The following is a 13,859-nucleotide window of genomic DNA, read 5'->3' on the forward strand; positions in this document are numbered from 1 at the left end:
ACCCCTCCCCACCTTCTCACTATATAGAAGGATCTGGCAACTTCTGTTTCAGTGTATCTGAAGAAGTGTGCATGCACACGAAAGCTCATACCAAGAACTAACTTAGTTGGTCTTTAAGGTGCTACTGGAAGGAATTTTTTTATTGTGTTTTATGTGATACCCTTTTCTTTCATGCAGGCCCCGGTTTCTGCACCCCCCTTTCCCTGTCTGCCACTGCCTGACCCCCTGCGGCCCTCTTCCAATTCAAAACTTGCCAGAACATTCCAAGTTTTGGGAAATGGCAATCTTGCAGCCACTGCATATTGTCACGGTGTTCTCTGTTTCTGCAGATTGAGCTGGGAGTTTCCCTGGGGGCAGATTTAGGTTCTTCCTTACAAAACAGGTCCAGCCGAGCCCTGAGCCACAGACAATCATTCTCTGTTTCCCCCTAAGACATCCTAACTGAACTTGAAAGCAATGGGCCTTCCTTATCTATAACCAGAGGCTTTGCCAAATAAGCCACAAAGGAGTTGGTCTCGTCAGAGCTGGCAAAATTTGTCTCAGCTGGAAGTGGCTCCTGGCAGATAGGAAGGGTGCACATTCAGCAAGTATTAAGCCTTTGTGGCTTGAGGAATTCCAAAAGGAGCTGCTGTCCTTTTGGTAGAGAGCCAGCAGTGTAATCCAGAGTCCCTTCGAGGACAAACAGTGAGCATATTGTGGTAGGCAAATGTCTAAGCAAGTATCCTTTTCACTATTATTCTATAACATTATATTGCCATTCTGTTTCAGATTTTCTTCTTCTGTTAAAATTAATATGAACAAAAGTCTGTGGCTCATTTGTACTCTTGAGTTACAGAGTCTTTTAAAAGGCATTCCGTTTTCTCACAGACCACTCTGAATTATTGGGATCCTTCTGGCCCACTAATTTTAGAACATCATTGTTCAGCGCATTATTGTTCATGTAACCCCCAAAAGGCAAATATTGTGACTTCAGCCTTCAGAAATAACATCATGCAGAATCAAGTCATGCCCAGTCTGGTTAACCTCACAGCAACTTTGCTGACAAGCAAGATCATTTGAATTCGCTTTGTTTCCCTATAAGTTATGTTTAGGAAGTTCCAGGCAGAACCATCAAATTAGAGCACTGATTCCTTCCCCTTCCAACTTAATGTAACAGGAGAAATGTATTAAAATCACAGATTTGGATACCTGTATTTTAGCTAGAGCGAAAATTTGAAGAGCAACCAAGGGTTAAATTGTTTTCATTGCACAATCCTGTAATTTCTGCCACAGATAAGTAAGGTTGAAAGGGGCACCATTACCTGCAAAAGGTTGTGCCTCAAATGCCAAGGATTCTTATACTGTATTTTTTTTGCAGATTCTGCAAAGGGCCACCTCCCTTCAAGTAAAACAAACAAACTCCTGTTCACATATGTGATGCTTTTGACCCAGCACTTTATATTGTGTTTGAAATTTACCCCTCAGGTGCTCTGATTCAGGATATAGCTGGCTAAAAACTTTTCCTTCACAACCAGTATATTGCACAATTCCCATTAGTTGCCATAGGGCCTATCCTGAAGGTCTTAGTAGAGGATTGTGTCCCTAGATTCCATCTTGAGGAGATGGGCATTTAAAAACTCCCTACTGTATTAATATATGGCTTGAATAAAGCAAAATAGTTGTACACTCAACGTTATTGCTTATACAAATTGTGTGTCTGTTCTGTACAGCCTGCTTATTTCAGTGGTTGGTATGACGAACCTTCATAACTAGTGCTCAAGTTCTGTAAATAAGCTCACGAAAGTTCCTTGCCTGAAGAAGGTTTTACTAGTGTTTCCTGTTCCTGTGGTTACCAGGCTAGTGCTTAAATACAAGGCTGTTTTATCAAAATTGTACCATGCAAGCATTCACCTTATTCACACACTTGTACACTGCCACATTTTGTTATAGTGATTTGTAGTGGTTACACATTGCCGTGGGATTTGGTGCAAATATTGTGAAGCACAAGAAGTCAGGTGGCCATGGAAAGCAATTCTTTGCTGCCGCAGGCAGAGTTCTTAGGAGTGGCAGGAGCTGGCCAGTGCCAGAGTTACGTATAAAGCTAAACAAGCTATAGCTTAGGGCCATAGCTGTCAACCTTCCTTTTTTTTTGCGGGAAATTCCCTTATTCCAGTGCCGCTTCCCGCTGCTATCCCGGATTGTTAGATATCCCATAGACTGTCCCCGGGACAGGTGAGGCTGCTGATCCCTTACTTTCAAATCTGAAGGTTGACAGCTATGCTTAGGGCCCCACTCTCTTGCGCCCCCCCCCCCCAAAAAAAAAGAAAGAAAGAAAGAAAAGAAAACAATGTACATTTCCAAAATATAAGATAAAATACAAATAAAATAAAACCTACATACAGCAACAATGTTTTGTGTTGTGTAGGCTCCCATGGTGTAAGTAATGGGCCTCAGCTGTTAGCCTGCTTCCTAAAATATCACTGGTTTGCTCATTTCTATATATAGGGTACCTACATTCTGCATGGACTGGTTGCAAATTCCCATATAGCATATATTCAACACAAAAACAGCGGCAATTTGTTGTTGACAAAGGACAGCTGGACATATCAAGGGCCCCATTACCGTCAGCAGTTTAGGGCCTCATCAAACCTAAATCTGGCCCTGAGCTGGACCCATAGTGTGCTAACTGGAGGGTGGTGAATTGCAGAGTTTTAAATGTGTTTGTGAGGGACTTGAGAGCTGTATCTACACAGATATAAAAAACGCTATAAAGAAAAGCTATAGGGGATAAAGAACTCCCAAGGCAATCTGCCATTGACTGTGGATTCTGCTCTACAGCACCATCTGGTGTCACATTTTATAACACATTTTAAATGTTATAAATTGACCTATGTAGCTGAGTCCATCATATTATGGTTATGATTCTGATTCTAATTTTTTTTTTGGGGGGGGAGTGACCAGTTGTAGGATTATACCCCACCTTTTCCGTAAGGCTTTGAGCTGCTCACACAAGCATTTATCCTTTTATATCCTAAAAAGAGAGAAGGGGGAAAATAGAACTTTCTACAGTTAAAAACAAAGTTTTTATTTATCTGAACAGTATACACTTTACTAGCACACAAGAATAAAGAAGTAAAGGAAAACAGAACAGTTTAAATTAAACAAATTCACACACAAAAGTATAAATGTGGGTCATTTCATTCACATTATTGTGGAAAAAAATTCTGTTATTGGTGTGGGGGGAACATTTTTTTTAAAGATTTGTTTTATTTGTAAATATCATGATACAGTCCTCAAGGTCTTATGATAATTCTCCCTTAAAAGTTACTAAGAATTACAAATAGTAACTTATTTCATAGTATGTGAAAACCAGTCTTTTTTCGTTGTCATCTAGTAGTATACCACAGTTTTTGAATTCATTTTTCAGCAATAGCTATGGCCCAGATTCGACTGTACCATAAATCCCTCTAAATATTTCCATGCTCTTGTGATTGATATACTGTGTAATTGTTGCTAGCTGCCAGGATGGTTATCGCAAGAATTGACCCAAATAGCCTTCATTTTGGTCATCCTATGCCCCCAGTAGCGTTGGTATCAGTTCTTGTTTTGCTAATTAATTAATTTCTAGGGACTCCGCCCCTAAGCATTCCATTGGTGTTTCTCCAAATAACCAAATTGTCCCTTGGAAGCTGCTAACAGACTCCTTGGTGGTTGTGATGGAGTTAATTGCTACTTGAGCCAGCAAACTCCCAGGTCTGGTACCTGGCTGGAGGGTGGAGCTCAGAGATCCATGATCAAAGCAGCTATTTAGTTTCTTATGGTTGATGTCTGGACCCAGATGACCCTTCTGCTTGCTTCTGCAACAAGTTTGAGAGACAGATAAAAAGGATGTATGTCCCCAGAAACTCTGGTCTTTGGCTAATAGGCAATGTCATACTATTGTCCCCCATGGTGGTGACGTTCTTAAGCGTTCCTTAGAATAATAAGCAATCTCTCTCCCTCCTCCCCCCCCTTTTCTGTGAGATTTTGTTGTTGAATTAAAAGGTATATTGGGTTGCTTTACATTATTTTCTTCTGAAGAGCATTAAAGCATGTCATTACCATTTCAAGTCTGCTTCAGTTGAATTGTTTCCAACTATAGTTCCTCTGGTGGTGTTCAGATGGCCTTGTAAAACTCAATGCGGATTAGCAGGAAAATGTCTTAACAATGTTTCTCCTTATCTGAAAGTTTTTAAATTTTTGCAGACGATATCAGAAATTGCAGAAGATAATGAAGCCCTGGTAAGAATCTGATTGGCTCATGACCCTGCAAACTTCCTCCTCTTTGCATGATTAAATTCCAGGCCTCCCTGCTGATTTTATTTATTTGAATATCTGTGCATATTTTGATCAAGCAAATCTGCTTCTCTTTCCTGCTCTTTAATGCCACATGCCACAGATTTATTACGGAGCTTTCAGTTATTTATTTTTATTTTTATTTATTTTTGCAATGCTTGTGGAATGTATGCTTTGTTTTCCTATACCTCCTGTAGCTATTTGCTGGTGCTGTCTCCTTTTAGCTTTTTTTTTCTTTCCTTTTTTGCTTTGAGCTACCAACCTTCTTACATGAATATCCTATGTTCCCACCTGGTGCATCCAGGAAGCTGATGGGTTAGTAATAAACTTGAGAGTCACAGTCATTTTAACTTCTAGCACCAGGTAAAATGGTTTTGGAACAATGGAGAAATTGCAGTATCATATATTTTCTGAATAAGCATGCTTTTGATTAGTGGTATGCTGACTCAATCTTAAACCTACTGATAGTACAGGAGTTCAGTTCAAGTTAAAGGAAAGAAGGTTTCACTTCCGACCAGCTAACTTATTTCTGAATGCTGAGGTAGTAATGATAATAGCTTAGTTTCTGGGGAAAATAAGGACTAGATAAAAGCATTTGAATCTCAAGGGACATAATTTGTCCTAGCCCCTGCTGATGCATAATTCTTATTCATGCTGGTTCTTGACATTTCTCAGTTTTGTGAGCATGAAAGCTACTGAGTTGCTGGTGGCTGCAGTTGAGTTTCCTGTGTCTTATTCTCTCTTTTCAAGACTGGTCTACAGTATGCCTGAAGAAGTTTTGGCACAACATTTCTTGTTTCTAAGTTTGTACATGCAGTGTCAATGCATCACCAATGACTATACTGGGTTTCCTAAATTTAGAGTAATTCTATGAAAGTGCTATTTCTCTGAATAAAAGGAAAGACTTCTGTGTTCTGCTAAAGTGGGACTTTCATACTAAGTGTATATTCTGGGGATTCTTGCATGTTAACTCTTTTCATATGAGCAGATTTCTGCAAATGCCTCTCCTAAGTGGAAGAAATTGGTATCTGCTTGAAGTTACACTAGAATAACTCCCAGATGTGATTCTAGAACTTGCTATTTGCACCATTAAATTCAGCGTGGAGCTCTGTTGGCTGCTGCTGCTGCCATTAGACACACTAGCTCAAATGTGTAAGATCAGGATGTAATGCTGTTACAAACAAAGCTAGAAATTGTTCTTTAAAAATACAGTCTTGTCATGCGCTAATGGGCTTTGTAGCAAGGTTAGCCTGGAGGTAATCTTGGGCTGAGCGGTGGGTTCAGAAGACTGCCATTGTCTAAGCTACTCTTGCTCCTTCATCTGATTAACTGCTCTGTAAAGGTAAAAGTAAAGGTAAAGGTACCCCTGCTCGTACGGGCCCGTCTTGACAGACTCTAGGGTTGTGCGCCCATCTCACTCTAGAGGCCGGGAGCCAGCGCTGTCCGCAGACACTTCCGGGGCACGTGGCCAGCGTGACGAAGCTGCTCCGGCGAACCGGCACCAGAGCAGCACACGGAACGCCTAACTGCTCTGATGAGAAGGTAAAGGGACACAGGAAAGAATCGGAAACAAATTAAATATCCAGGAAAAGTGGAGACAGGAAGTCAATAGCTAGCAGTCCAAGGGAAGGAAGAGGCCTATGCCAGGAGGGTTGGAAGAGTGAATGGTCAAGAGGAGAAGTCCTGTGGAAAGGATGTGCTTGGAGACAGAATGGCCAGAGAGAATGGGTGCTTGTGACCATGTAGTGGAGTGCAAAGGATAATCACATGTTGCTCTGAAATAGTGTGCACTCCAAAAAGCATTGGGCTCATAAGCTCCCCCTCCCTTTCCCCATGCGACTGGGAAGACAGACGATGCTGGTGCTTATTTCATTTCCTAGAATTCTTGCTTTGTCCTTGCATATGAACCAAAGAATATAGTTTAAAACTAACTGGTCAGTCTCAAAACAAGGCAGCCTCAAACCCGTGGGCTCTGATGCTGTTTTGTTTAGCGAATCAGAATTTCTTTTAAAGCACGATCCCTGGTTCGTACGTAACAGCAAGTCAGGAATCGTGGGAGATGGACCCATGGGAATGGGTGGAGTCCTCTCAGTTGCTCAAAGAAGAGCACTTAACACATAGTGAATTAAATTAATGGGCTCTAAAGCATCGACGGGGACGCGGGTGGTGCTGTGGTCTAAACCACTGAGCCTAGGGCTTGCCGATCAGAAGGTTGGCTGTTTGAATCCCCGTGACGGGGTGAGCTCCCGTTGCTCGGTCCCTGCTCCTGCCAACCTAGCAGTTCGAAAGCACGTCAAAGTGCAAGTAGATAAATAGGTACTGCTCTGGCGGGAAGGTAAACAGCGTTTCCATGCGCTGCTCTGGTTTCGCCAGAAGCGGCTTAGTCATGCTGGCTGCATGACCCGGAAGCTGTACGCCGGCTCCCTCAGCCAGTAAAGAGAGATGAGTTCCACAACCCCAGAGTCATGCGCAACTGGACTTAACTGTCAGGGGTCCTTTACCTTTACATTTGAAGCATCAACACTTGCACTGAAGTACATCTGACTACTGAAATATGAGCTTCACGTGACAGTGAATCGTAAGCTCTATGTTGATTGCACAATGCAATCGGAACCAGACTTCAGTTTCTAATTCTTCTACACGTGAACGGCATGCTTGGGAAATTCCAATAAATTACCTCACACTGAAGCAAAGAGCAAGAAGTCACATGAACTGCTGAGTTCCGCAGAGCTGTTTGGTTGGCATTATCAAGCAGCAATCTCTGAAACTGATTTGAACTATTTTAGATGAACCTGCTAGTAAGATGGACATAGTAATAGAAATTATTTTAGCTTTCCATTCTGATCTGGTGAGCTGCCCTTGTCCCACAGCTTTTCAGATAACATTTTTGTGCTCTAGTTTTTCCGTGCTCACATACGATGTAGCAATTGCAGCATACACAATCCGTCCAGGTAGGAAATTTTAGGTATTCCACCACATGTGACTAATTCAGACCTGTCTGTCTTCCTGTATGCTCATGCTTGGAGAATCGCCTGAAGAAGGCACGTCACACCATTCTGCTGTTGACGCTAAGCAGGTTTGGCTTTGTAAGCTGCCTGGATTTTAGCCTGAGAACTATATATAAGCTGTTCTGAGCTTCTGAGCAGGCAGCTAGATATATGCAATGCATGCCTGGGAAACATGCCTGCAGTGGAGGCAATGTGTGTTTGGCATGTATATACATTTCCTGCACAAAATGGGAAATAGTCTAACCTGGTATAAGGCAGCTGGCTAGCCATAAGGCTCAGTGTAGGAAATACTATCCAGGTTGTACTGTGGTTTTAGTTGTTTCTGTTGCTTGCTGAGGTATTTTAATGATTTTATTGTTGTGTATTCTATAATTTTATTTACCAGTATTTAAACTGTTGTGCCCTGCTGAAGGGTAGGCTATAAATATTTTTTAATAAATAGGAATAAGGAATAGATAATGTGAAGCAAATGAAAGAGAATCAAGCTCACAAAGCACAAACATATATACATCACCTCCAAGTTGGTGTATGCCAAAAGCACAATAGATTTAGGGTACCTTTCAATAAGTTCTTGTACATTAGATCAGTGTTTTTCAACCTTTTTTGGGCAAAGGCACACTTGTTTCATGAAAAAAATCATGAGGCACACCACCATTAGAAAATGTTAAAAAAATTAACTCTGTGCCTATATTGACTATATATAACTCTTGAATAGGAATCAAATAAATTTTATAATTACTTTATTATGAAATAGTAAGTAAACAGAAATATGAAAAATTATAAAATACTTTATTCAGTGCGCAACCTGGGCCTGTTTGGCTGAACACAAAGCTGATATTCTGGCTGGAATCGGACCGTTCTCTGCTCAGCGGGGATCGATCAGCTGATCCCTGCTGAGCCGGCGGATGACAGCTCCGTCTCCGCACTGTGTGCGGAGAGGGAGATGTCAGAGCCCCGCTGCTCTCTATGGGGAATCGGATGAGAGCGGACCGCCTGTCCGCTCTCATCCGATCCCATCTGATCTGACCCCCACCCAGGACGGATGGAAAATAGGGTGGACACAGTCCGGCGCCCGCCTAGTGGGCGAAAATTTGACATTTTTTAAAAAAAATCTTTCGAATTTTTCAATTTTTCCCACGGCACACCAGGCAACATCTCGCGGCACACTAGTGTGCCGCGTAACAGTGGTTGAAAAACACTGCATTAGATCTCTGAGGAAGACTAATCCATGGTCAAAGCCGTTCTCACCTGTGGCTACCAAAAAATGTTTTGTAAGGTTGAAAGGTGCATATTTAATTGCTTATATTTCTGATAACTTTAACCCAACTTGGCATTTTTAAAAGCCACATGTGACGCTACCCTGCGTCTCTCTTTGGTCTGTGGTGACAAGCACCGTTAAACAGGAATAAGCTGAGCCTAGGGAGTGCCTGACCACCTCATCTGTCTCCTGCGAAATCTCTATGTGGGACAAGAAGCTACAGTTAGAACTGGATATGGAACAACTGATTGGTTCCAAATTGGGAAAGGAGTACGGCAAGGCTGTATATTGTCTCCCTGCTTATTTAACTTATATGCAGAATTCATCATGCGAAAGGCTGGGCTGGATGAATCCCAAGCCGGAATTAAGATTGCCGGAAGAAATATCAACAACCTCAGATATGCAGATGACACAACCTTGATGGCAGAAAGTGAAGAGGAATTAAAGAACCTTTTAATGAGGGTGAAAGAGGAGAGCGCAAAATATGGTCTGAAGCTCAACATCAAAAAAACGAAGATCATGGCCACTGGGCCCATCACCTCCTGGCAAATAGATGGGGAAGAAATGGAGGCAGTGAGAGATTTTACTTTCTTGGGCTCCATGATCAGTGCAGATGGTGACAGCAGTCACGAAATTAAAAGACGCCTGCTCCTTGGGAGAAAGGCGATGGCAAACCTAGACAACATCTTAAAAAGCAGAGACATCACCTTGCCAACAAAGGTCCGTATAGTAAAAGCCATGGTTTTCCCAGTAGTGATGTATGGAAGTGAGAGCTGGACCATAAAGAAGGCTGATCGCCGAAGAATTGATGCTTTTGAATTATGGTGCTGGAGAAGACTCTTGAGAGTCCCATGGACTGCAAGAAGATCAAACCTCTCCATTCTGAAGGAAATCAGCCCTGAGTGCTCACTGGAAGGACAGATCGTGAAACTGAGGCTCCAATACTTTGGCCACCTCATGAGAAGAGAGGACTCCCTGGAAAAGACCCTGATGTTGGGAAAGATGGAGGGCACAAGGAGAAGGGGACGACAGAGAATGAGATGGTTGGATGGTGTTCTTGAAGCTACTAGCTTGAGTTTGATCAAACTGCGGGAGGCAGTGGAGGACAGAAGTGCCTGGCGTGCTCTGGTCCATGGGGTCACGAAGAGTCGGACACGACTAAACGACTAAACAACAACAACAGAGACTGCTTCTGCTGTGCCAACAGTAGCTAGTTTTCTCTCTGCTTCCGGCTTGTTCCCCTGCAGTATTAACCTCACAACTGTTGCCTTAACTTAACATTTCCACTTTGGGCACTTGTTTGTACAAAGCAGATGCCAAAGGAATGTCATTGACTCGAGGCGGCTCTGGGCCGCAGTGTGCAGGACAAGTTCATTCCAGCTGCAGTCCCCCAGCGCACAGATGCGGCTGCAGCAAGGAGACTCCATGAATCCCTCACTCTGTCGGCAGAAAGAGGGAGAGGAAAGCAGCCTTTCTTTCCTGGCCCCACAAACGTCTCATTGTGCTGAACTGCCATTTGGATTCACATTTAATAATGAGCTAAGTTTGCAGCATTTGCCTGCCTGTTTACAAGGACAGGGTGTGGTTCATAAGAGACTGGTTGTTGTTTTTATCACGTGCACATTTATTTAAGTTGGATTTGGTTTTGTAAAGAAATATTTATTGAAGTTTTACAAACAATAAAAAGTTTCAAAGATTAAACATAAAAAATAAAAACCCTAATAAAAGAAAAAAGAGCTACAAAAATACAAAAACAAAGCACGTGAAAAATACAGAATAGAAAACAGTTAAAAAGAAGAAAAAAAAGAAAGAAATCAATATTTTCATATCTTATACTTCATTTACTAGTTTCCTGACTTCCTCACACCTCCCTTTTTGTATTCCAGTTCAGATATTTAATTCAGCAAGTCCTTACCCTCTATCATTTGAATATATTCCCCAGCTATGCCATATAAATTGGATTGTAGAGTATATATATATTCACTTAGATGTAAGTCCCACTGTGTAAAATTGAGCTTATTACCAGGTCAGTGTGCACAGGACTGCAGCATCAGTATTTGAATCTTCTCTTCTGAAGTCTTAACTTTGACCTGGAATAATTCTGTCTCTTCAGCATTTAGAGTGTTTTTTTCTGCACTTGCCTTCCTGGGAAGATTTTTCTGGTACTGTGATGACACCTTGTGGGGAAAGCATTTAATTTTATAATGGAACATGTAGCAACTGCGAGTGAAGCTAGACGTGATAACGGTTATCTGTCTTTGACCCACAACTAATATCAGATTTGGTAATATCAGAGAGGGCAATTTTCAGGTCAGAGAAAGAAACCGTAGGGGAAGGGTTTTCACACAGACCTCACCAATGCACAGTGCCCTGATCTAAAACATACCCTTGCTGGGGGATCTATTCAAAAACATGTTAAGGGGTCTGGTTGCTTGTCCCTCACATCCCATGTAGTTTGGTGCTCTTTTTAAAAGGTTCCACTCATTGTGCCCCTCAGTGGATATAAGCAGCCAGTTTTTTTTCCTCCCTTCTTTGTGTACAGTGGTGCCTCACAAGACGAAAAGAATCCGTTCTGTGATTCTCTTCGTCTAGCGGTTTTTTCGTCTTGCGAAGCAAGCCCATTGACCTATTAGCGCTATTAGCGGCTTTTAACGGCTTATCGGATCAGCTGATAAGCGGCTTAGTGGCTTAGAAAAAGGGGGGGAGGAAAAAAAACCTGCAGGAACTCGCAAGACATTTTCGTCTTGCGAAGCAAGCCCATAGGAGATTCGTTTTGTGAAGCACCTCCAAAACGGAAAACTCTTTCATCTAGCGAGTTTTCCGTCTTGCAAGGCATTCGTCTTGCGGGGCACCACTGTACCTTAAAAAATACACCCTGATCCAGTTAAGATGAAGTGCAATGCTAGAACAGCTGTCATTGAGTTGCCATTGCTAATAGCCATTGAACCCATCCAAACCCTTTTTAAAGCCATTTAAGCCCATGGCCATCACCATATATTGTGGTCAGAGATTTCATGTATTAAGTGTTATATGAAGCAGTGCTTTCCTCCTCTTTCTCATTCCTTTTTTCACCTGGTTCCATCCCTTACATAGGACTCCTCTGGGTGTGCAGAGATGCTAGATGACCCAAGCAGCCCTTCATGGTATTTCCTGTGCAAAGCTTCTCTCAGATTTGGCATCTCTCCCCACAACACTTCATTTGTTCATGGCAAAGCACAGAATGCTAAGTTCAGGTGTGGTCCCGATCCAGGAAGGGGATTGGAGCATACTGGGGGGGTGGGGTGGGAGAGAGAAGCATGTGCACCAGGAAATATTACAGTGGTGCCCCGCAAGATGAATGCCTCGCAACACGGAAAACCCGCTAGACGAAAGGGTTTTCCGTTTTGGAGATGCTTCGCTAAACGAATTTCCTATGGGCTTGCTTCGCAAGACGACAATGTCTTGCGAGTTCCTGCGGGTTTTTTCCCCTCCCCCCCTTTCCCCAAGCCACTAAGCCGCTTATCAGCTGATCCTAAGCCGCTAAGCCGCTTAACAGCTGATCTGTTAAGCTGCTTATCAGCTGATCCGTTAAGCCGCTTAACAGCTGATCCGCTAAGCCGCTTATCAGCTGATCCGCTAAGCCGCTTAACAGCTGATCCGTTAAGCCGCTTATCAGCTGATCCACTAAGCTGCTTAACAGCTGATCCGTTAAGCCGCTTATAAGCTGATCCGCTAAGCTGCTTCTCAGCTGATCCACTAAGCTGCTTATCAGCTGATCCGCTAAGCCCGCTAAGCCGCTAATAGCGCTAAGCCGCTAATGAGCTTGCTTCGCAAGACGGAAAAAACCGCAAGAAGAAAGGCACTCGCGGAACGGATTCTTTTCATCTTGCGAGGCACCACTGTACATGACCTAACTCTTTCCAGCGGGACTTCAGAACAAAATTTTGGAAGGTGTCATAGTTGCTGCTGCATGCGAGGAACAGCAAATGCACTCATTACTCCACACATATATATATGCACACACATACACACACACACCCCTACACCTGGTGGTGGTGGTGAGCTGCATGCAATCCTGTCTCCCTCATATATATTTTCTGGTGTAATGTGAGTCCAATCCATGTGCATAGTAAGTGCAGTATGTTTATGTGGCGTTTGCCTCCTAGGATGGTCCAAGGAAAGGGTTAAAAAGGGTGTGATGTGATTGGCCAGTGAGAATGCAAGGGGGGAGTAAAAGATAGAGTGGGAGGTTTTGAAAAGTCAGTTGAGGTTTGGGAGTTGGGAGTTGAGGCTTGGGTGTTGGAGAAGGAAGAAGGAGGAAAGGGCAGTGGGTTGGTCGAGTTGTATTGTGAGAGAGTGAGAGGAATTGTTATCTTGAGTCAGATAGATAGTTGGAATAATCAGTTTGGAGTTGTTAGGAACTAAGATTAGGAAACTGACACGAGAAAAATAAACCGAAACCATACGCTTGTTCCTGCACTTAAAAATAAACTGGATTATTTGTTTATGTTAACAACTGTCTGGACTCTGTGTGTCCCCGTGAGAAGCGGGGTGGTGGCAGCGAAGAAAGCTATCGCAGTGGTGGCACAGGGTCAATAGAAATCGAAATGTCTGGGGGCCCTGTGTGATCGCCACAGTTTAGCAGTTCTCAGTATTGCAGAATGCCTTCGTTTCTTCCACTAGGTGTCATTGTACAACAGGCAGTTGCATGATCTGGCTGTGTTCTGACACCATGGTCAGACTCAGTGTGCTACTGAGGACCAGTTGCTAAAAACCACAGGGTAGGATAATGCTCTTGTGCGCAGCTCCCGCTCACAGATTTCCCACAAGCGCATCTGGTTGGCTGCTGTGAGACCAGGATGCTGGACTCGATGGGTCATTGGTCTGATCCAGCAGGCTCCCCTGACATCAAGAATCACAAAACAGAGAAACCAGTAGGAGAACACTTCAATCTCCCAGGACATTCTATACAAGATCTCAAAGTAGCTGTTTTACTACAAAGGAATTTCAGAAATAGACTGGAAAGAGAAGCTGCTGAATTGCAACTCATTACCAAACTTAAAACCATGGAGAGACCTGGTCTGAACAAAGACATTGGATTCTTATCTCATTATACATGACTAAGCCATTTCTCACCTTCTCACCCCTTGCCTTTTCCTGTAAGACCTATTGCAGTCATTAAGAGTCGTCAACAGGCTCATCTCAGCTACCTGCCAATCTCCCATTCCCACCACCCTTCTGAGTAATACCCCTCCCCACCTATCTCTATATAGAAGGATCTGGCAACTTCTGTTTCAGTG

General features: G+C 43.0%; 1 protein-coding gene across 3 annotated transcripts in view; it reads left to right on the forward strand.

Moving 5' to 3' along the window:
* The window catches only part of ELMO1 (engulfment and cell motility 1), a 334,285-nt gene that overhangs the window by 112,615 nt on the left and 207,811 nt on the right, over positions 1-13,859 (forward strand). For 2 of the 3 annotated variants that reach the window (XM_082192825.1, XM_082192826.1), the window contains exon 7: positions 4,225-4,260. The exons of the other annotated variant lie outside the window; for it this stretch is intronic. In XM_082192825.1, coding sequence (XP_082048951.1) covers positions 4,225-4,260 — 36 coding nt within the window. The remainder of the gene's footprint in view (positions 1-4,224; positions 4,261-13,859) is intronic. 3 annotated transcript variants of the gene reach the window in all.

The sequence above is a fragment of the Podarcis vaucheri genome (genome assembly GCF_965113315.1).
Source record: "Podarcis vaucheri genome assembly, chromosome: 12".
In the NCBI taxonomy this organism is placed as follows: Eukaryota; Metazoa; Chordata; class Lepidosauria; order Squamata; family Lacertidae; genus Podarcis; species Podarcis vaucheri.